Source organism: Micropterus dolomieu, linkage group LG03 (genome assembly GCF_021292245.1).
Source record: "Micropterus dolomieu isolate WLL.071019.BEF.003 ecotype Adirondacks linkage group LG03, ASM2129224v1, whole genome shotgun sequence".
In the NCBI taxonomy this organism is placed as follows: Eukaryota; Metazoa; Chordata; class Actinopteri; order Centrarchiformes; family Centrarchidae; genus Micropterus; species Micropterus dolomieu.
This window is the reverse complement of record NC_060152.1, coordinates 26,925,877-26,947,808: the sequence shown is the minus strand read 5'-3', so window position 1 is coordinate 26,947,808 and position 21,932 is coordinate 26,925,877. Positions and strand designations below refer to the sequence as shown.

Here is a 21,932-nt window from a genome sequence, read left to right as displayed (position 1 = left end):
AATGTTCCGAGGGCGGCCCAGGGGTCTATAGAAAACTCTCCTTTTTTTGCCCCCCAACCATCCCATTTTTCAAGCAGAAGCAGCATGGAGTTTCTGAGCCACAGTCGGCTCCAGAGGAGGGGCTTTGTTGGATGAGATGGGGGGGAGAAAGTGAGAGAAAAATCCTGAGGAAGGTAAAGGGACACTTTGTCGCCTAGCTGCCTGGTACATGAGCAACCTGAGCAGCAGCAGCGCTGGTGAGAATGCCACCGCCTTGTCGTTATATGGAGCTGGCAAAATCTGACCTCCATATGAAAACTGCTCTTGGCTGGGAACTGTGGGAGTTCAACTGAGCCGTTGGAATACATTGTCTCCATCTGGGCGCGCTATCCCATCGGCGGCGTTGACAAGGAAGGAATTCCTCTATCACAGCTCCCACAACAAAGAAGAAAGGGAGAGGAGCAGAGCTGGTGGGAGGAGAAGTGAAGTGAGGGGAGGGGTGCACTGAGAGGGGAGAGAAGGACATTGTTTGCTTGTGACTGTGGGCAACGGAAAAGCATGAGTTATCAGGGCATGTGTGAGTGTGTTTAGAAAGTGTGTTTGTATGTGGACATGTGTTAATGAGTGGACTTGATTGAGTTTGAGTCGGAGGGTTTGGGCATGTGTGTGTGAGGAGACTTCAGTTTGGGATGTTGGAGCCGGGAGGCCATTCAAAGGATGCTCAAACAAAGCTGGATTCCCCCCACCTTCTTTCCTTTTTGAATGGTGATTGAGGACTGGCTGGATTCCTTTACTCATGCTGTTTGGCTCAACTGTGCTTCAGGGTAAGTGTTGTTCACGTAAGCTTCAAACCGCCAAAACTGCCAGTAACCCAGGATTGGCTCAGAGAGAGTTTGGATTTGGACTTTTGCTGGTCAATGATTGAGGGAGCCACGTGACATTGAATGAGTTGTGACTGGGGGATTTTCTTTAATTATTCTAACCAAGTGAAAAACACAAGTGCAGCAGGCAATGAAATATCCCAGTAGAGACAACATCAGTGTGAATGGATCATTCTGATGTAAGTATATCTTATTTGGTTCCAAAGTTTGTTCTTTGTAAACAGTCTCTTGCTTCGATTTCATGAAAGGATTCACATTTCTGATCAACATTTTAGCATACTTCAGTAGGTATGGTCATTTTCAGTAAGTATTCATTGTGCCAAAGCCATGTTGGCGGTCGACTTTATACTGTAGCTTTGTGTTTAGAGGACTGTCTTTGAGATAAACGTGTGACCTTCGTCTATATCCACCCTAAAATGTTATAAGTCTCATGGGTATATGCACAGCTGCAAAACTTGATTAGGGACCACTACCATGATTACTACTTCAGGACCTCTCTTAACAGAGGCAGACACAGAGCAGTGACACAACATTATGGAGCTCCACTGTTGTGATTAACGATTATTGTTCTGCTACTAATTACAAACCCACCCACACAATGCTTCTTGAATCATGTAAATGGAATCGAAGGGCGAACATTAGATTTGTTGTAAGGTATTTTGATATGTGAGGTGTTGTTCAAAACCCTTGAATATATACACACATGCCTTCCATATGCCCCGAGATTTAGATAGGACCTAGACCTGAAATGTGAAACTGAAGTATTTGCTTTCTTCTTAACAATAATATTATGATTTTTATTCATATTTCCTTTTGCCATACCATGGTTAAGCCCCTATACTATGGCTGTAATCAAATTCATAAGGAAATGGAGGGCGGTCATGTATCATAAATCACTGTTGAGCGCAGAGAAAGGGCTGGGCTGAATTAAGGGCCATTTCAAAATAGGTTAAGTGATGAGATGGTTAGGTCATTCGCAATATGAGTTAAATGGCGGCGTGGTTCTCCAGTTCCCTGGTTCCCCTTCTAGTATCATTAAACTAGAAAGTGAGAGGTGTGTATCAAATATGGTGCTTGAGGCATTTTGAGAGAGTTTCCTGGGTTTGCTTTGATTGTAGAATCATGTAGGTCATGGCATTGTTATATTCTTTCACGTGAGGCTGAAAACTACCGATAATATGATTAAACAGCTTCTGTAGGTTTGTTATATGTTGGTGTCTCAGTGACCCAGTCTAGTAGACCTGATAAAACAATGTATTTGCATATTTATTTTTAATAGCGTCTCCGTGGTAGTGCACCATACACACTCTAATAAGACTACTCAGCATATCCTCACATACATTGCTGTGAGATCACTGTAGAGGCAACCGTGTAATTTAGCAAACGACCACACATGTGGTGCAGTAACCAGACACGACACACCCTCTCTCTTGAATTGTTAACCCATGTGAACACGGCCACAGGCACTCTCACTGCCCTCCTCAGGAGACCGCTGGGCAGTGATCTGAGCTAACTGGGTAATCATTGATCTCGAGGCCGGGGCTTTGTCTGGGCACCACTCTCTGATCTGACTGTGTGCTCCCCTGTGGATCCCTTGACTGCATCATCTGCTCTACAGAGACATGCATAATGTAGATAATTACTAGCCTAATGCACATGGAGGCATCATATCAACCTAGGTAACTTTTAGATTCTCATTTAGTTAAGGGAAGGTCTATATTTTAATTGATTTAATATTTGGGAGACACACAATGACATTTGAATCAAATATGGGGAGAATATTGACAATAGCACAACATGAAGTTCTCCTTGGCTGCAGGCTTTCTTTGTGTCTAACCTCTGTCAAATGTAAGAGAGCTGCATATTCAACATAATTCTGTCTGCCTTCAAGTACCCAAAGTACCCATACAGCACTATAAATCCACCTCCTCTGCATTTTAAACTCAGAAAAAAAAATCTTAGTTTGAGGAGCCAACATCCTAATTTCCCCTTTGTTGACCCATATTGGCCCCCCCACAGATCTTTAGTCACCAAGCATGACCTGAGGTGACCTGTATAGTTCTGAATGGACCAGTCCAACACTGCCTCAGAGGGAGGACCCAGCCTCGACAGAAACCCTCACTGTGATCTCCTGATGGGCTCACCTCAACTCCTCTAGACCCAGATAATTACATTCACCTTTCACCCTTCTGTCAAAACAATGAAGGCACTGAGCTGAGGGGGAAGCAGACAGGCTGACACTGTTTGTCACTGCTTCAATTTTGCTTTCTTCCACTCATTTGCTAACCCCCTCCCCCACTGCCCCTATGCCACTCTGTGTTCCTATGCCCGCCTCTTATCGTCACCCCAGAGAAATGAGGCTATGTCTGCGTTTTTATGGCTGCCATATTTGAGCCGATCCTTAACGTGTTTCCCAGGACTGGTCCAGGCTGAGTTAGAGAAAGAGCTGGCTGTTTGCCAGCAGTTCTCCGTGCCAGGCTGAACAGTGGGATCCTCGACAAGCCTGTCACATTGATTTCTAAGCCCAGAATATTTCACTTGGTGATGTGAGATAGATGGGGAGCATGTGTGTATGTGGTCTAAAGGAAGACAAAGGGACAGGGAGTATGCAGGCCAAGTATCTCTGCTGTAGTTCCTGCTGGTCTTTCAATGCCAAGAAAAGGGCAATTTTGGCACATAAATTTAGCAAATTAAAGATGTGAGAGACTGGTTTTTGTCTCATAGGATATTTCCAAAGATGTAAGCTGTGGCAAGCAGTACTTTGTGACTTTTAGAAAGAAAAGCAATTTTTTTGAGCACTTGTACACTACATCATGACCTAGAGCCCCCCTTGTCTTATTTTAGGTAGCTGAAGGATCTTCCGCATGCATGGCCGAGGGGCCTTACCTGCCCTATTACCTCACTAGCCTCTGGGCTGAAGGATTATGGGTAACCTCATCAGTCGGCCCACCTGCCTGGGCCAGAAGTCCAAGCATGTGAGGTCAGATGAGGACTTTCTGAAGGAGTGCTACCAACGACGAAGAGAGTGGCAGCCCCCGGGGCAACATGGGGAGGCCAAACCAGAAGTGGATGTCAACGACAAAGCAAGGGAGGATGCAAACAAAGAAAGAGAGGCGGAGAGCGACAAGGAGGCACAGGAAATTGATCATAAGAGAGAGGAAGGGGCTCATACTCCCATTTCGGACAAACCCCTCCGCAGCTCTCCTGCCTCCACAATCAGGAGCACCAGTACTCTGGATAATGCTTGGCACAGCAGTCCTTCTCCGATAAAAACATCCAGAAATGGGACGCTAACAAGGAGATCAATGCCTCCAGAGTTCGCCAGATCCCCCCTGGCTCACACAGACAAGAGCTCTGCAGAGAGGAGGTCCAGCTTCCAGCAGAGAGACTCCAGAGAAGGAAGCCCCTGGTCCTGGAAGACCTTGACATCACGAGAGGTTACAGAGGTGACGGAGGTGACAGAGACGATTGTAACCGAAATTGTGGAAGTGACAGAGTATCCGTCTGGAGATAAGGGAGGGGACCCTATAGTCACCAGAACTGTTAGAGTCCTGAATGGTGTCGCCGAGGAACTCGCTGAGGTTGATAAAAACACCATCTTTCAAACACGACAAATCTCGTCTGTCTTCCATTTCATTCTTTCCTCTTCTCATCTTCTCAAAATCTCACCAGTTCTCATCTAGACATCTTTAAGAGCAATGCTTCTGTCTCTATCTCTGTCTCTACAATATAATGGTGGGTCTTCATATTAAAACAGTGATTTTATGAATTGAGACAACATGTGGACTGTCTTAATTTCACAGCTCCAAAGTGATGGACACTCAAGCTCAGACCAGGATTCCAGCCTAGACAGATGGAGGGTATGTTCTTACCCTGAACTCTTTTCTCCTGGTGTCAAAAACACAACATTTCATTCATACTTCAGCTAATACTTTGATATGGTCTTTTTAAGGGAACAAGATCTGCCTTGGCAGTAAGGGATGTGTCAAATGATGCAGACACATTTCTCCAAAACCTGGAAGCGTTGCTTACATGGGTCTGTGAGATAGAGGAGTTAACAGCCAACCAGAAACCTCCATCCTCAGAGATCAAAGTGGTGAAAGCACAGCTCCAAGAACAAAAGGTCTGTTTATCACCAAAATCATCATCACCTCAGTTCTCTCCAAATAAACATATCTGAAGTGCTATAGTAGAGGGAATACACCTGAAAGGTTTATTGGCAAGGTAACTGCTTCCTTTATAATCTAAATACAGTTCTATTCAGTGCTGAATGGGTGGAGCTCATAGCCACTATGACCTTCAGTAAGTCTTTGTGAGCATTTGAAAAAGCAGAGAAGTCTCTCACCTTTCAGCTTTAATCACACCCATTGTGAGCTGTTTGGATGAGGTGAAACCTGCCTGGCTCTTAACAATGTAAGCTTGACACACGAGACAGGGCTTTCTCCACTGACACAAAGGCAGAAAAAACAAGAATGGGGCTTTGATAAATGTTTATTCTTACTGCATGCAATGCCATTTCTCAGAAATTAAACCTCAAATATATGGTAAACATCATCTGCAGTACTGCTGCGTTCTTTTATTTTATACAAATGTATTATACAAAAAAAACTTTTCGTTTCAGTATCTCTTTAACCATTCTTTTACAGCTTTTGCAGCGTCTCTTAACTGACCGAAGGTGTAGTATGGACTCTATGATGCTGGAGGGCCCTCGGCTGGTGGAGGTCCACCCCGGAGAAGAGGGGGAGCAGGCAAAGGTCAAGCTCTCCGCTCTTAAACATAAGTGGGAGGCCTTACAGCTGGGGGCAGAGCAAAGGTCAGCTACTTTTACTGGCAATGCAACACTTTTATTTGGCAAGGCTTACTCCGTGATACAAATCTTACTTAAAATGGTTTTTGTTTTGTTGCTGGTAGGAGAGCGAGTCTGGAGCTAATTCTGCCCAGGGCCCAGCTCTTCCAGGAAGGAGTAGACAGCTTGCAGCAATGGCTCATATCTGTGGAACAGGCCCTAGCTGAACTCCGAAATGCAGAGAGAGTGATGCTGCATATCTCAGAGGCCACAGATAGGGCCAAGGTTGGAAGTCTCTCACGTCTGGTTCAAGTGCATATGCAGTGTAGTAAATATGCATTGTGCTGTTTGGGTAGAGAATTAGAATGCTGACATGTTTTTGTTTTCTTTTAGGCGGTTGTTAAAGAGATTCAAGTTAAAACTGCTGAGCTAGGGAAAATACAAAAGTCAGGACACGATCTGATGGAAGCTATTTCAGGTAATGTTTACTACACCAGGTAAAAACTAATAGGCATAGTGCTGTATGGTCATTGAAGTTGGATAAATATAAGTTGATAAATGATCTATTCCAATACTAATATTTTACTACTGCCTGCAGAAACAACTAATTATTTCACTGTAAAATTTCCAAATAATAAACTCCTGCAGATGATCTGATTAAAATGTCAAAACATTATCAAAACAATCCAGATAAATATTTTTTCAACAGATATCTGGTATAGAGTCAGTAATAGAGTCACTTCTACTGATCAATACTGCAATAAATAATGATTTTTAATATTTTCAATAACTGCAAAAATATATTGATCTTACCCTATTACTGCTGTCTGCTGATATGACCAATGTTTGTGATTTGTCCTTTGTTTCAGAGGAGGAAGCCCAGCAGGTACAGGAGAAGATGGATGCTCTGCGCATCCGTTGCTCTGTGCTGAGTCTTAGCAGTCTGGACGTGCTGCAGAGGTTAGAGCAGGCCATGGAGGCCTCCAGTCGCTGCACCTCCAGCCAGGAGGACCTCCACCTGTGGCTGGGCCGCATCGAGCGGGAGCTTCTGGGGGCAGCAGGAGCGCAGACACATGCTGGAGATGCAGTACTGTGTGCAGCTGAGAGACAGAGGGTAATGTTCGGATGGAATTTGGATAGAATCTGGCTAATTTTGTGCTTCAATATAACTATGTAGCTTAGCATAGAATAGCAAACGATGTTTATTTTGCTGATCACATTTCTGAATAGTACACCTGTTTGCAGAAGCTAACATTAGGTTGCGGTATCAGTTTAAAAAAGTAGCTTGACTGGAACTTTTTCACCTGAACAAACTCACTTTTTTGCTTTGATAGCTAGCTACGTAGCAAAGTTAAATTTAAGTCAAGATTAATAATTTAATTAATAATTAATTTTAATATAGCCTAATTATTCAGTTCTTTTCATGTGCCTTGTTCATTAAATTCTTATAGTGTATGTTAAATTGCTGTTTTTGTGAAGATGTATATTACAGATTTCAGTCATTCATTCAATTCAAGAACCATTTTTGAACATTAAACCATCATTCGTATACCAGTCATATAGACTCAGAATGCTGCTGCCAAGTGTTGTTGTTGTTGTTTTTTTTATAGATAGTATCATGCTTACATAAATGTTATTAATGCTAACATACACTATATTCTTATCAGCTGGAACAGGCAGTGGTGAAGGAGATGGCTTGGTTCAGAGACACAGCGCTGAGTCTTGAAAAGCTGAAAACTATTCATCTGGATCCAGAGGTCATAGCAGAACAACTCTATGAGCAGAAGGTCAGGATATATATCATACAAATATAACTGACTAATAATAAAATAATGTTTGGTAAGTGAATTATAATGAATGTGTTATCTCCTGAATAGATTTTGTCAGTGGAGATTCTCCAACACAGGTTCAACATTGAGAAGATGGTGAAGATTGCTGAAATCTTGCTGACATACAGTGATGAAGGAGAAACAAGCGATTTGCAGGTACTCTCCACACTTCATGCGACCGTTTTATTGATAGTGTATATAAATGTATTTTTTAAGGTGTTTAATTGTCTAATTTGTCTATTTTACTTTCACCTCTCCATGCAGACCCCATTAGAGGCCTTACAGGAACAATGCAACACCACCTCAGCCACTAATTCCCATGTGGTCCTGCAGCTCGAGCACGCTCAGTCGCTTCTTCTGCAGTTCTCAGAGGGCCTCACTGAGGTTTCTCCATGGCTTGAGGAAACCCGAGCCCTGATAAGCCAGCTGTCCCTGACCACAATTAGCTATGAGGCATTTCGGGAACAACAGGACCTCTTGCAGGTAGAGAAACCTGCCTCTCCACATTAGAGTGCCAGCTTTTCTCTTTTTTTATCACCCTTTTTTTTGTCCAGTTCAACAAAGATGTCCTTTTATATTTCACAGTCTGTCGCCATTTTCCTCTGGGTAAATGAGCTGTTCTGTCCAAGTACAGTTCCTTAATGTAATCTACTTCCTGACAGGGTTACTTTTCTACCAGTGTAATGTAACAGCAGATCAGGTTTTTCAGGTATGACATGAAAAGTGAGAGAGTGTGATTTGTTTCAATGCATTTTAGGGATTAAACTCAAATCAAGTTCTTTCTGAAAAGAGTCTGCACATTGTTATTAAGCCTTTCTTTTTATCTCTTACCTGCTAAGGGTCTCAGGGAGTCTATAGCAGAACACAGACCCTTGATTGCACGCTTATGCTCTCTGGCAAAACGCTTGGCAGAACTAAACCCCATTCAAGGGGATGAGTTCTGTCGAAAGGCTACAGAGGCTGAGGAGCAGCATATAGCCATCAGAGACCGGGTCAGAGAGACTGCTAATCTACTTGAGGAATCCTTGCCTCGGTTCACACAGGTAAAAATATTTTCATGTATAAATAAAGTTTATTATTATTTTTATTATTATTATAATGCAGAAAATGTTATAAACAGACCTACACTTTGGAATATATATCAAATGCACACAACTTCATATCTTTTCTTACCTGTAGCTGAATGAGAGAATGACTCTTATCAGAGAGAGTCTTGACCGCCTGCGCAGTCGTATACAGACTCACACCTCTCTTCAAGGCCTCACCCCAAGGATCCAGGAGCAGCTGCAGGACAACAAGCACACCCTGTCTGAGCTGTCCAAGCTGGAGCTGGGCCTTGGCAGTGTCAAGACACAGGCAGATGAGCTGCTGGCTAACACACAGGCAGCTGGTGATGGATCTGTCGGCACAGGTAATGTGGTCTTGTTTGTAAATAGGCATGATACTGTCCTAGCAGCAATGCTATTAACAGTGGGGAAAGAGCAGATTCTAAGCAATATATATATCTTTGTTATCTTAGCAATCCAGGAGCAAGTGTCTAGCCTGTCCCAGCTGTGGGATGAGACGCATACTCAGGCGCAGGAGAGGGAATGCTGGCTGCTGAAACTCTTGGATCTTGCCTTGAAGTTCTGGAGTGATGTTAGTGATGTCACAGTGGCTCTCAGTGATGCTCAGCAGGCAGTTTTGGATCTCAACGCTTGTCGGACAGACTCCGAAACGATCCGCCAGAGCCTTGAGACTATGCAGGTTTGTCTGGCAGCTGTTAGCGCATATGAAAGCCACATTGTTATATTAGACACTAATAATCTTTTCCATCCGTTCAACTTACAGACTCTCAGGGAGGATATTGACAGTTTACAGGGAGATCTGGACACCCTTGGCGTTTTGGGAATGGATCTGATGTCAGCATGTGGGGATACAGACAAGCCAGATGTCACAAAGAGCTTAGATGAAGTAAGAAATACATTTGAATAATATGCTTTTGAACTCATTATGTTGTGTTGGCTAACTTAAACTGTTGTCTTTTTGCTGCTGTAAAGCTCTATTGCACATGGAACAACTTGAGCAAACTGTGGAACGAATGTCACAAAAAGCTGGAGGAGTCCTTGCAGCTGGCACTACATTATCAAGACACAATGCAGGTGTGCGTCTATATTTATATATATATATGTGATATAAATACCCATATCAAACTGGCTGCCACTACCTGACTCAAGCAGTGTTATGGCATCCTTCCAAAGGCTTTTATTCTGTTGAACTTGCGATGTTCGTAATCTTACTCCCATTAGCTTTACTTATGAGTGACTGACAGATTGTGTGGACTTGTTCTGCTAATAGGGTCTTTTTGAGTGGTTGAAGTCAGCTGAGTTGAGGTCTACTGAAGAATTTATGGTAGGAACTGACCTGGAATCAGTCAGGCAGCAGCTATGTGATCTCAAGGTGAGTGCATACTCTCTAAAATACACCCATAACCAGAAATTACTAGTTTTCTCAATAAGTATGTTGGTCTCATATTATGCACATACTGCTTTTGGCTATGAATGCTGTATTTTATTATAACATGAAATATATTATTCATGACAATAGCTAATTTAACATGAGTCCAAACATATATTCTGTCTTTATTTTTTCCTTCAGGAATTTAAGCGAGAACTTTACCAGAAGAAAATAGAGATAGAAAGCCTGAACCATCGCTTTGTGTGCCGGCTGTCTCCAGGCTCGGAGCGTCAAGGCTCTGTCTCTCCGCTGTGTGACTTCAGACAGCGCTGGGACAGTTTGGAGTCAGAAACTGTCGGCAGACAGGTGAGAAAATGCAAGCAGATGTGTTATTTATTAAAATGTGATGTGGACTTGAAGAACATGAGCAAACTGTAACAAAAGAATAATATATATTGTACTTTTTTTCCTGTATTGCCACCAGCATCAGCTGGAGTGTGCTCTGCTGGGTCTGGGTCAGTTCCAAAACACACTGGATGAGCTGCACACATGGCTTTCCCGGACTGCTGAACAACTGCAGGGCAGCCAGCCAATCAACATCGACTTGCAGGCCTGTGAAATAGAGCTGGCCAAACACAAGGTTGGTGGTGGCCTAAATACGTTAATATATAGGGACTAACATTTCAGAATAAGCCCTGTATTATATGCAGTGTTGGTGTAGTTACTCAAAAAAGGTAATGGATTACACATTACTAGTTGCTTTTTTTACAAAGTAATGCCTTACTTTACTAGATTACTCACTACTGAAAGTTACACTACTAGTTACATTACTTTTGGATTACTGTGTAACATCACCTGCAATGCACAATAACAAGTTCCACTTCATAAATGCCCAGATCAACACAAATCCTTATTATAATGAGAACATACACATGATCTCTCTTTTTTGCTCTTTAATATTACAAAGCTGACAACAACGTTGTGAACATAAGCCCAACATTTGTCAAGAGAAGAACAAGGCTACAGTACAGTACTATAATGCTTAAAACTTTAATTGGCATTTCAATGGAAACATTTATTTTTTTAAATAGCGAATTTCATTACAATACAACATAACTTAAAATAGATTGTCCTTCCAACCAGTGCAAATATTAATTTGTTGAAAATAATCATTATCAATAATCATAATCAATAAAAAACTGACCCTCATCACAATATTTACTTAAAAAAAACTTAGCATCTGTAATGTAACTTGAGCTGTGCAGTTAACAGACCAAACCCACACAACAAAGTTAATGTAACTCACTTGCTGAACTATAGCTTTAAAGTAGATTTTTCCCTCTTACTGGACATGGTTATCAAAGAAGTGGTTATACCTGATAAGCAGGAGTCTCTCAAATCGTTTTTCAGACAACCTGTTCCTCATCGGAGTCAGCGCAAGACTGCCCGGGCTATAGAGCCTCGCCACAGGTGCGCTAGAGGGTATTGCTGTCCTTTCTAAACTAATACTTCCACCCCTCGAAAAACGTCTTTAGCAGCTCTGCCATTTCTGCATCCTAATGAACTGGCGCTTAAGTCAAAAGTGAGGTCGGAAAAGTGTTACGCAAACACACACGAAAAGGGACGTTTAATTTATTTTTCTCTAGTCCTGTTATGCGGATAAATGAAGAACCAGTATGCGAGTAACTTGACAATTTTGTTATTAGTAACTGTAATGTGATTACTGAAGTTATCAACAGTAACGCCTTACATTACTGCGTTACAGACAAAAGTAATCTCATTTCTGTAACGAATTACTTTGTAACACGTTATCCCCAACACTGATTATATGGCTGCACTGTCATAGGTAGGCTCTGTGTTTAACAGAGCTCTTTCAGACTTTGAAGGTCTCAGAAAACAGTGAACCCTGTAACTCTTAACTTTTTCAGCTGTGTGTGGGTTTATCTGCCAGATAACACTGAACACTTAGCCTTGAATGAATAACATACTTCTGTTTCCTGAAAACATTGTGTCTGGAGCTTTTGTATTATTTCTGGTGATTTATACTTTACCAATAATACACATCTTTATCTGAACTGCCAGACACAACTAAGACCAGAAAACACTTCTCACATCTGTAAGCAAAACATTTAAATTACACAGACACTGATACCATGATGAATCTTCAACCTCTACTGCTTCTTCCTTCTCCAAGGTCTTGTGTAATGATGTCATGTCCCATGTTCGCACAATGGAGTCCCTGAACCAGGCGGGCAGGGGGCTACTGGAGATTGGGTCTGTGGACAGCCCGCATGGTCTGCATTCTCGACTGGAGCAACTCAATGAAAGCTGGGAGTTTGTCCGCTGCGAAACTGAACGCAGGCAGCTGGAATTAGAGAACAGACTGAGTCAGGTGAAGAGAGAAAAACAGATCCATCATTTTGTTGCAGTTGCAACTAAGGTCATGAATTAGTACTATAAAGTAGTATATAGAAAAGTGGGACATTGTTATGCACTGTATTAGGATTCTGTGTTTTCTCAGCTATACTGCATTTTATCTTTCTTAATCAGTCCATCATGGCTCCTTCTTGTGGTGATTGTCAAAGTGAACATACAAGTGTGTGGAGGCGTGTCCAAGTTTGGCATAATGTGTATTCATTCTGTTGTTTTTCCTTCAGGTACAAGATGTTACGATAGAGATTCAGGATCTTCTGCATTGGCTGGAGAACACAGACCTGAGACTGTCCTCCTCTAAAACCATGTGGAGTATGCCGGACTCTGCCAGTGATAGGCTCAGTGCCCACTTGGTAAAACGGACTAAACCTTAAAACTATCACAATAGAGATACACAAGAAATTAAAAATGTTTAACCCAGTGAAGAAATATTTCATCTCCAAAACCTGATTGTCGTTCTTTGTCTCACTCATAAAAGGAGTTGTGCAATGAGATGGAGTCAAAGCTCCACGCCTACACAGATGTGAAAAATGCCATCCACAGGATGCTGGAGAGCAGCAATGTTGTCCGGGGATCGAGCACCGAACACAGCCTATCTATTCTTGAACAGAAATGGGCGTCTGTTTACAGCAAAGTCCAGGAGCGCAAGGTCATTAACTCTTCAAAGTCATTTGTCATCCTGTTTATTTATGAGTGATTTAGTGCATTATTATATCCGAGTTTCATCCTGTTCCCACAGGCAAAGCTTACAGAAGGACTGAGTCTGGCCAAGGAGTTCCACAGTAACGTCCAGGACCTTCTCACTAAGATGAGCAAGTGTGAGGAGTCTTTTGGGATTCTACCTGCTCCGAGCTTTGTTCTTGACACAGTTTGTACTCAACTGCAGGATCACAGAGTAAGTGTTTTTATACCTGCTATAGTCTTTACATATGTCTGCTTAAGATTCATAGTTACACATTCAGAAGTATTCCGTTTTGGTTCATGAAACACTTTTATTTTATTATTATTCTTTTTATTTATTTATTTATTTATTTATTTATTTTTTACAGACGCTGGTGAATGAGGTGAATGGTTATGGTGAGAAGAAGGCAACAATGCAGCACACAGCCTGTAGACTAACAGAACTGAGCAGGAAGGAAGACTGTGATGTCATTCATAACCTAATCATGACCGTCCAGGATCGCTACAAAAAGCTACAGCAGCGTGCTTCAGAGAGAGGCAGGAAGCTGGAGGAGGTCAAAAAGAATGCCAAACAGGTAGACCACTATATCAACTCCTATTTAAATGGATGACCTTCTCCATCTTTCTCAAACTATACACGTACCGGTATACCTATACTTAAAGTGTGACTTGTGCCACTCTGCCATTATTTCTAATTCAGTTCAATGAATCGTGGCGCCTGCTAGTGGACTGGATGACAGATGTAGAACAGACATTAGACACCCATAAGGAGATTGCTGTGTCCCATGAGGAGATTAAGCAACAACTCACTGAACAGAAGGTGCAGTAGTCATCACAATAAATACAATTTGGCTATATGCTATATGTTTGTTGATACTTTCACTGATCACTTCTTTCCTAATTAGGAGTTCCAGAAACTGCTGAGGTCAAAGAGGCCCATGTACGAAGCTACATTGAAGAATGGGCGCAGCCTTCATGAAAGAGCTCAAACCAGCCATGATAGACAGCATCTGGAAAATCTACTAGCTGAGCTCAAAGACACATGGGATACCATCAGTGGCAAGTCTATGGAGAGGTATGAAACTATATTACATGCATTCAAATTTGCATTCAAGTTTCTACAAAGTATATCAACATTCCTGATCGTTGAAAATGTACCCAATATTCTGGTTTGCTTCTGTCAGACAACACAAGCTGGAGGAAGCACTGCTGTTCTCAGGTAGATTCACTGATGCTCTCCAGGCTCTGAATGACTGGCTGTATAGAGCGGAGCCCCAACTAGCGGAGGATGTCCCCGTTAGTGGAGACAAAGATATGGTACACAACCTGATAGACAAGCACAAGGTACAATACATGTCATGCATTGTAATGTGTTGCCTCAATAATTCACAATGTTAAACAGATTGACATAAATACAGTACCGGTACATCTACTGCATGTATGCCAGACTATAGAAGCACAGGATTTATGCTAATTTGTGTAGAATGTTGTGTATATGTGAAAGTAACTTTAATGCCTTGGTATAACTGCTGTAAACAAATAAGCTGATTGATAAGCTCATTCTCACAATGGAGGTTGCGATGGAATCACTGATTGTGGTTTAATTTGTTTACAGTGATTATACTATTAATATGGTAATGCTTTCTTGATATTAAGTTACTATATTACTGAGTTTGCGTAGCATGTTTTGTGCCACTTTCTTCGCAATGCTCTTTTGTAGCAAAATTGCTAGCTAAATTTCTTTCCTTTAGGCCTTCCAAAAAGAGCTAGGGAAGCGAGCCGGATGTATTAGGACCCTGAAGCGCTCTGTAAGGGATCTGACCAGGAGCAGCACTGCTGACGCCCACTGGCTGCAGGAGCAGATGGATGAACTGGAGGGCCGCTGGGAGTCTGTGTGCAAACTGTCAGTCAGCAAGCAAGACAGACTGGAGGCTGCACTTCAGCAGGTAGTTCAGAGGCAAATGAGCCTCTTAATCCTGACACGGTATCATTGAACTAAAGCTGTCAATATGCAATTAATTGTGCTGACAGTGGCTTGACCCCTACCTTGTTTAGCTAGAAAAGTATAACAAGCAAATCATGACAAACTACAAGTCTCTTTATATGAAAAGACAGCCATACATAAAAATCAGGTTGCAGGTAGCGGTGGTCATGTGCAAAAATAGAATATATCAGGAATGGATAGCAGTTGATTGGCTGATATCTGACCATTAATAGAAGTTGGTAACTCCCTGCTCTTATCTTTGTCTTTGTTCTTGTTAGGCTGAAAAGTTTGACGGCCTTGTCCACTCTTTCATGGAACGCCTCACTGAGGCAGAGAGGATACTGAAATATGGGGTGATACCAGAGGAGGAGGAAGGATTGCTTGCTTTTCGCAAACAACATGAGGTCAGCATAACATGATAGTTTATCACTCCCTATAGGGAGATACATTTTTTTTCCATCTTGTCTGCTTCCAGGGGGGGGGGGTCAAATGTCAGGGTCTTCTACAGAACAACAAGTTAGGATAAGATTTCAGTGTTATCAAGGGTAGTCAAGCTGGGTGGATATTCTCATGCCTGAACCCATTCAACTGGTTGAATGATGGAAACTCTGGCCGTTAGTTAGAACCTTGTTGTTTCTAGAAAAACCAAGCTAATGGCTCACTCCAATAAATCTTTTTTTCTGCCCCCCTGAAGGAATCAGTGGGTGCCTTGCAGGCTCAGGTGGGGGAGTTACAGAACATCCAGTGTCTGGGTGAGGAGATCCTGGCCTCCTGTCACCCAGACTCCATAATCACATTAAAATCCTGGATCAGTGTCACCAAGACCCGCTATGAGGAGGTGAGCACCTTTGTGCCGGCATGATAGGCAATTTTTAAGGCAGGTTTTGTTTTCCCTGGGAAATCAATACATGATAAATAACTCCTTATTTAGGAAACTGTTCATTGCTATCAGTTAGGTAACTGAATATGTTTTGAAGACAGAGGGACACTGTTTCAATAACTGTAAACTAGTAACTAGTGTTATTTTCTCCCCCTCCTTGATTTCTGAGCCAGGTTCAGACCTGGGCTCAGCAGCAGGGCCAGAAGATCCAGGCCAGCTTGTCAGCACTGGAGGCAGAAAGAGAGGAAGTCCAGAGGCTACTGGACTGGATCTCCTCAGCACAAGAAGCCCTCAGCCTCAGAGACCAAGAGCCTCTGCCTGAGACCACAGAGCAGAACCAAGAACTGATTGATCAACACACAGTACGATTTGCTCATGATGACTTTAAACCATAATCAATCATTTGTTTTGTCGTTCCACTTGTGAGCAGCTCCACCATTTCCTTTTTCACTGCACTGTGGGAGAATATACACACTCAAATACCAAACACGTGGTTTCTATACCTTCCTACAATCATACTTTAGCCTAGTTACAATATAAACAGACAATTGACTACTTCTGGAACACTAACATTTGCTGTGCCATGTAATCACTGACCTCTCCTCTATGCAGGTATTCATGGAGGAGTTGACTAAAAAGTTTCCAGAGGTTGAACATGCCACAAAGTCCTGCAAACACAAGAGCATTTCTAAACACCAGGTTTCCCCCAGCAAACGGCCACTCACAAGTAAGCCACCATGAAAACATTATAGTTTACATCCTATTAACATGTGCAAAAAAATAATGTCGTTATTGTAAGATAATCATTGACAGCTGCTGACAATGTGTAAAGCAGAAATTAGTTCCCTGAGCTAATACCAGACCATGTTGTTGTTTCTCCATCCAGAGAGGAGGAGCACTCTGAAGCTGCAGCCTGCTGTACCAGTTCCCCTAGAGCACCTTGAACCCCAGACCGCAGAGCTCAGTCAGCTGGTCAGTCATTGGCAGAAACTTTGGCTAATGGCTGTGGCGAGACAAAACCGTCTGGAGCAACAACAGCAAACACTCAAAGAGGTAATTGCATACATTTTGAAAGGTTATGTTGCTGTTAGAGTCCTTGGAATTCAGTTTCCCCAACATGTTTCTCTAAACTTAATTTGATGTAATAACCAACATCAATGTTGGGGTGTTTTGCCTTTTCTGGATAGATGGAAGAATTTGCAAACTTCGACTTCAATATTTGGCGAAAGCGTTACATACAGTGGATTAGTCATTTGAAGTCACGGATCTTAGACGTGTTCCGCAGCATTGACCGGGACCAGGATGGACGCATCAGCCAGAAGGAGTTAATTGATTATGTCCTTGCCTCCAGTAAGACCCACTTGCTGTATATACATTCAGTGTTTTGACCCATGTGTCACCATAAAATTCAAACGGCAGCATCTGAAATGACTAATTAGCATGCTGTAACATAAATTCCACCATATTAACATTATTTGAATAAATACATTTTAAACTATTAATTATTCTGTTACACTGGAAAATGTCTATACTGTTGGTGTTTATGACAATATAGCATTGTTTCCCATGTTCACTTTTTTAAACAAAGTATGCCATAAGTAATTAATTTAACATAGTTCCTCTCTGCTGTAGAATTTCCCACCAACTCTCTGGAGATGAATGCAGTGGCAAACATCTTTGACATAAACAGTGATGGCTTCATTGACTACTATGAGTTTGTGAGTGCGCTTCACCCTAGCAGAGATCCCTACAGGAAAACACTGGATGCGGATCAAATCAACGAAGAGGTATGGACAATGTAGTTTCACTCATTAGAGTGGTTTTGTTATTGTGAAACTTAATTTTATACTTACTGAGGCGCTATCTCATTACTCTGCCTTCTTCAGGTGAGTCGACAGGTATCACAGTGTAACTGTCCCAAGAGGTTTCAAGTGGAGCAAATAAGTGCCAATAGATACAGGGTGAGTCATTTTTATAGACTATGATTGAAAATTGTCGGTCCTCTGATTTCCAGTGGCCACACAGGAAGGATATGGTTAATATTTCTTGTTTGTTTGGAATAAACATGTTATCCCCGGAAAGAATGTGGCCTGCTGAAACATCAGTGATAGCTTGGAAATGCAGCAACAGGTGCTTCAAACACTAACACTTGCAGTATGTATTTTGTCTGTCTGCTGCAGTTTGGAGATTCCCAACAGTTGCGGATGGTTCGTATCCTGCGTAGCACGTTGATGGTCAGGGTGGGAGGAGGCTGGACTGCTCTTGATGAGTTCCTGGTCAAGAATGACCCCTGTAGAGGTCAGTACACCACTCCTTACTGCTAATAATTCCTGCAGACTATATAAGCAATTATTTACTGTAATATGGCAAGTCTTCAGCACCAGATATGACTAAAAATGCATTCAAAAGATTATAATCTAAACACATGATTGGTCTCAGATTAATCTTTTTTTCTAATGTCAAATAAACAGTAAATTTACAACAAACTATCCAACTTGAATTTTATAATCTATTTTTTCTTTGGTGCCATGCTATCCTACAGTATAGTTAGTGTAACTAATATCAGATACTGTTTGCGTACATTTTGTGTTTTTAAAAAGAGCATGTATGCATCCCCCGCGACCTTGAACACAGGATAAGCGGTTGACGATGGATGGATGGATGGATGTATGCATCTATGAAAACAGTTAAATATAAAAGCATGCTCCACTAAATATCTGTTTCTGGTACACTTTTCTTTTCTCAATTATATCAGCAATCTTGCTTCAATTATGCACACAGTGTCGGCTGTCTAGTAGTGGTGGCTACTATAAATTACGCATTTTTATTGTATTCTATTAAGTTCCCCTGCTGTGTCATCAACAGTGAAAGGCAGGACCAACCTGAAGATCAAGGAGAAGTACTTGTCTCCTGCAGGAAGCACTTCTAAGGGTTTGACTGTCAGCAGGTCCAACTCGAGCCTCAGCCTCTACAGCAGTGCCTCCGCCCCCACCAGCCCCATGACACGCAAGGCAAGACAAAAACTATACTGTTAAAACAGGCTGCATCAACATCCTGGTTGTTTTTTGTTAATGGAAAACTATTTATCTAGGTGCTACATGTAGTATTTTAATAAAAATCATCATAACCACACTAGTTTTGAGAGATTATTTTTATTACCATAAATACACTGGAACATCCTTGAGAGTATTTGCAGCTTTTACTTGCATGTGCGCTGCATTTAAATTTTTCACTAAGCTATATATTTACATACTGTGTGTATACCTCTTTTTATTTACAAGAAGGACATATCTTTTAGTTCATGCAGTTCCACTCTTGCAAAGTTACAATTGCATATTGGCTTAACTCAGTGGATCTCAAACTTTTTCTGTCACTCCCCCCTTCAGAAACCAAAAGACGCCACCCTACCCCAGCAAAAGTTGATTTAAGTTTTTATCAATCATTAAATGCAGGCAATATGTGCTTTTAAGGAACATAAAATACAACATGTAGCAATTTTCCGAGAGCACTGTAAGATATTTGACCATTTAGACATCTAATTAGTCTGCTTATATGTCTTGATTTAGGCATTACTCCGCAGAAGTTTCTCCGGTGATCGCTGCATCCGTCCCAGGAGCTCCATTGCTGCTTTGGGGTCTGATCTACACTTTGTCACAACAGGAGAGGATAATTCTCCCTCGCCATCAGGTCAGCCAGTAACCTATTTTTAAGGAAATTTCATTTTTAATTTTTACAATTTAATTTCTATTTGACATGAAAAGAACTTATAACCTGGTGAGTTAACCCAGTGCCCTGTCTCTTACACCCTCCAGATGAAGCTAAGAGGTTACCCACATGATTACTTCTGCCCTGAGAACCATGTGTATGCTGTCGTGCTGAACCCAAACACCGCCTTTGGCTCCCGATACGCAGAAGTAACACGATGTTGGGGCCAAAAAGCAGTGCATCAGTCACATCTAAAAAGCAGACACTGACAGAAAAGCGCAGCGAAGGTCAACAGAGCGGATCCTAAAGTGTCTTTCACTTTGAAATATCTGCGTGAAGAATGTCTTCTTTGTGTGGACAATGAGGAGGTCAGTCTAGAGTTTTTTTTGTCCCCTGTTGCATTTCAAACAGTAGTATCTGATTGCGTAGAGAGTAGGAATTGAAAAGTTCTGCATGGATGCTTATTGCATGATAGCCAGAGCCTTGCTTAAATCAGATAGAATTTTTTTCACACTTGTTATTCTTTGTTGGTTGTAAAGATGAGCAAAGTCAGATGGCACCAGAACCCAAGAATAATGCTCTTTCATGGGCAGTCACGTGGTGTAACTGATTAAAAAGTGTTATAAAGCAAGAACACGTTTGTACATGGTATGTAAAGGTGTTGTACTGTCTGACTGCCCCAACTAGCGTCCAAAAAACACATATACCAAAACCATAAGCATGTGAAGGTTACAGAATGCTGTCCTTAAACTTTGTAATATATTTGTTTTTATTTCATTCCATGAAGATGACATTGTTGGCAGGGCCACACTGTTTTTGTCTTTTACCATTGTTGACACCATGTTTTCAAATTATCCTGTATTTTTATTGTAAGGATGTTTTTGAAACACTGGAGATTGTGTAATGATCAACAATGCACGGGAGGTCATTGATTGATTGATTTGTAGAGATTATTTTCTCAGGATTGGTGTTGCCTTTTGGTGTATGTATTTCTATGGAACATTACTGTGAAAGTGTAGATGTTTTGTTTTCTTTATAACATTGTACTTCCTGGGAAAGTTTTATTTAGCACATTCTTTTTTATAAAAATGCACTTTTTCTGTGTCAAACTACTGTAGATAGGTTATTTCGATGATGGGAAATTTGTCAGTTGTCGTAATTAAGAGAATTCATTTTCCGTAAGAATGCACTGAAGGGTATACGTCCAGTAGTCTGTTTAGTGAAATATACATTTCAGTTTGCTTGTTTTCCTTTTCCAGACTCTTTTACCAAAACAAGTACACTTTAAATGTTTGCCTTGATGTTTTTGTCTCTGACCTCCAATCTGTTCACACTATGTCCCACAGCTATCTGGATTTTATTACTCTACTTGGTGTTTAAGAAACATGTGAGACGCTGCATCTGTTTCCTCCAAGGTTTCCTCCTGACTATACCAATTTGCATCAATTCTGCAAAAAACACTGAAATACATTCTCCCAGAGAGAGAAGCAACTGCAACTCCACTATCGGTCTTCAGCACAGGTTGTTCAGTGTTGCACTGTGCTTTTACTCTGGTTTCATTGTAGAGCAGTTAAGACTTCACAATATGCTATCAGCAGTGTAAAGGTACTGTATTTGTATGTGTACGTTTGTACTAGATCTACCTGAGGTTGCTTATGTACCTAATTGCAATTGGTCTATGCAGTTGTCAAAGTGATTTTTTAAAGTCCAAATGTTTTTACCTGATAAAGTACCTTTCCCTTTTGGCCTCATTGTGTTGATGCTGGAGAAGGTTGAAATGATACTGTACTGTAAAAATACAATAGGCAGATTTCACTTCTATTGCTATGCACCCTAATCTTTCTATGCTGTAAATGTTTCTATACCGAGCACTAATTCTGATGTCTAATTTAGGGAAACTGTAGATGAATGTCACTAATAATTTTATGTCCACTTGTATAAAAACAATAAATCTTTTTGTAATAAAAAAAAGCCATGATCATTGCCTTATTTATATTATACAGGCCTGCATGCATTTGCTATTTTGCCAGATGGAAGACCAATGATCACACTAAAACAGGTTTCCTTCAGATGGATGCATGATGAGTTCATTTAAGGCGTAGTATGTTCATTTGTTCAGTTAGGCTAACTAATATGCTAGTCTATATGTATTAAATAACTGTTTTTTTTACTTGGGGGCAGTGGAAACAAGCTTTGAACACGACATATTATCATATTTGAGTTAATGGCAAATTAGTTCACCAGCTAGTCGCTGCCATTTGGCGCTGAGCAGGTAGCTTACAGTATATTTATCAGACCCGTTACATTGAAAACAGCTGCCTGCTGCAGTTGGAAATGA

The 21,932-nt window shown here is 41.4% G+C and overlaps 1 protein-coding gene and 1 long non-coding RNA gene across 4 annotated transcripts; one reads left to right on the top strand and one right to left on the bottom strand.

Moving 5' to 3' along the window:
- The first annotated feature begins 517 nt into the window (after positions 1-517).
- On the top strand, positions 518-21,565 carry macf1b (microtubule actin crosslinking factor 1b). Of its 3 annotated transcripts, XR_006824439.1 has the most exons (41): positions 519-803; positions 3,705-4,441; positions 4,664-4,720; positions 4,813-4,983; positions 5,507-5,673; positions 5,772-5,931; positions 6,040-6,124; positions 6,516-6,760; positions 7,314-7,433; positions 7,524-7,631; positions 7,740-7,958; positions 8,315-8,518; positions 8,655-8,886; positions 8,995-9,221; positions 9,306-9,428; positions 9,515-9,616; positions 9,813-9,914; positions 10,113-10,277; positions 10,396-10,551; positions 12,106-12,303; positions 12,569-12,697; positions 12,823-12,993; positions 13,084-13,239; positions 13,394-13,600; positions 13,726-13,845; positions 13,931-14,100; positions 14,210-14,369; positions 14,777-14,971; positions 15,288-15,413; positions 15,704-15,847; positions 16,063-16,251; positions 16,502-16,616; positions 16,776-16,942; positions 17,077-17,239; positions 17,522-17,676; positions 17,776-17,850; positions 18,070-18,187; positions 18,755-18,900; positions 19,456-19,576; positions 19,702-19,962; positions 20,941-21,565. XR_006824439.1 is itself a non-coding variant. In XM_046045003.1 (40 exons), the coding sequence occupies exons 2-40, from the start codon at positions 3,785-3,787 to the stop codon at positions 19,725-19,727; spliced, it is 6,351 nt and encodes a 2,116-aa protein (XP_045900959.1). In that variant the 5' UTR covers positions 519-803; positions 3,705-3,784; the 3' UTR covers positions 19,728-21,565. The 3 variants fall into 3 exon arrangements, 2 of the variants coding, with proteins under 2 accessions (XP_045900960.1, XP_045900959.1); XM_046045003.1 differs by having other exon boundaries at positions 19,702-21,565; XM_046045004.1 differs by lacking the exons at positions 19,456-19,576; positions 19,702-19,962; positions 20,941-21,565 and adding an exon at positions 18,490-18,556 and having other exon boundaries at positions 518-803; positions 18,755-18,876.
- Positions 5,350-9,133, bottom strand: LOC123968323. The gene is made up of 4 exons (XR_006824440.1): positions 8,649-9,133; positions 6,460-6,746; positions 5,742-5,990; positions 5,350-5,656 (listed from the first exon to the last, which is right to left on the bottom strand). It is a non-coding gene; the product is annotated as an uncharacterized LOC123968323 (long non-coding RNA).
- Positions 21,566-21,932: the final 367 nt, after the last annotated feature.

What these genes read in the sequence shown, in the direction of transcription:
- macf1b (XM_046045003.1), top strand. Translation starts at nt 3,785, where the DNA reads ATGGGTAACCTCATCAGTCGGCCCACCTGCCTGGGCCAGAAGTCCAAG. An exon ending in TCTGATGGAAGCTATTTCAG is followed by an intron (nt 6,125 to 6,515) that starts GTAATGTTTACT and finishes CCTTTGTTTCAG; the next exon opens with AGGAGGAAGCCCAGCAGGTA. An exon ending in AGAGCCTTGAGACTATGCAG is followed by an intron (nt 9,222 to 9,305) that starts GTTTGTCTGGCA and finishes TTCAACTTACAG; the next exon opens with ACTCTCAGGGAGGATATTGA.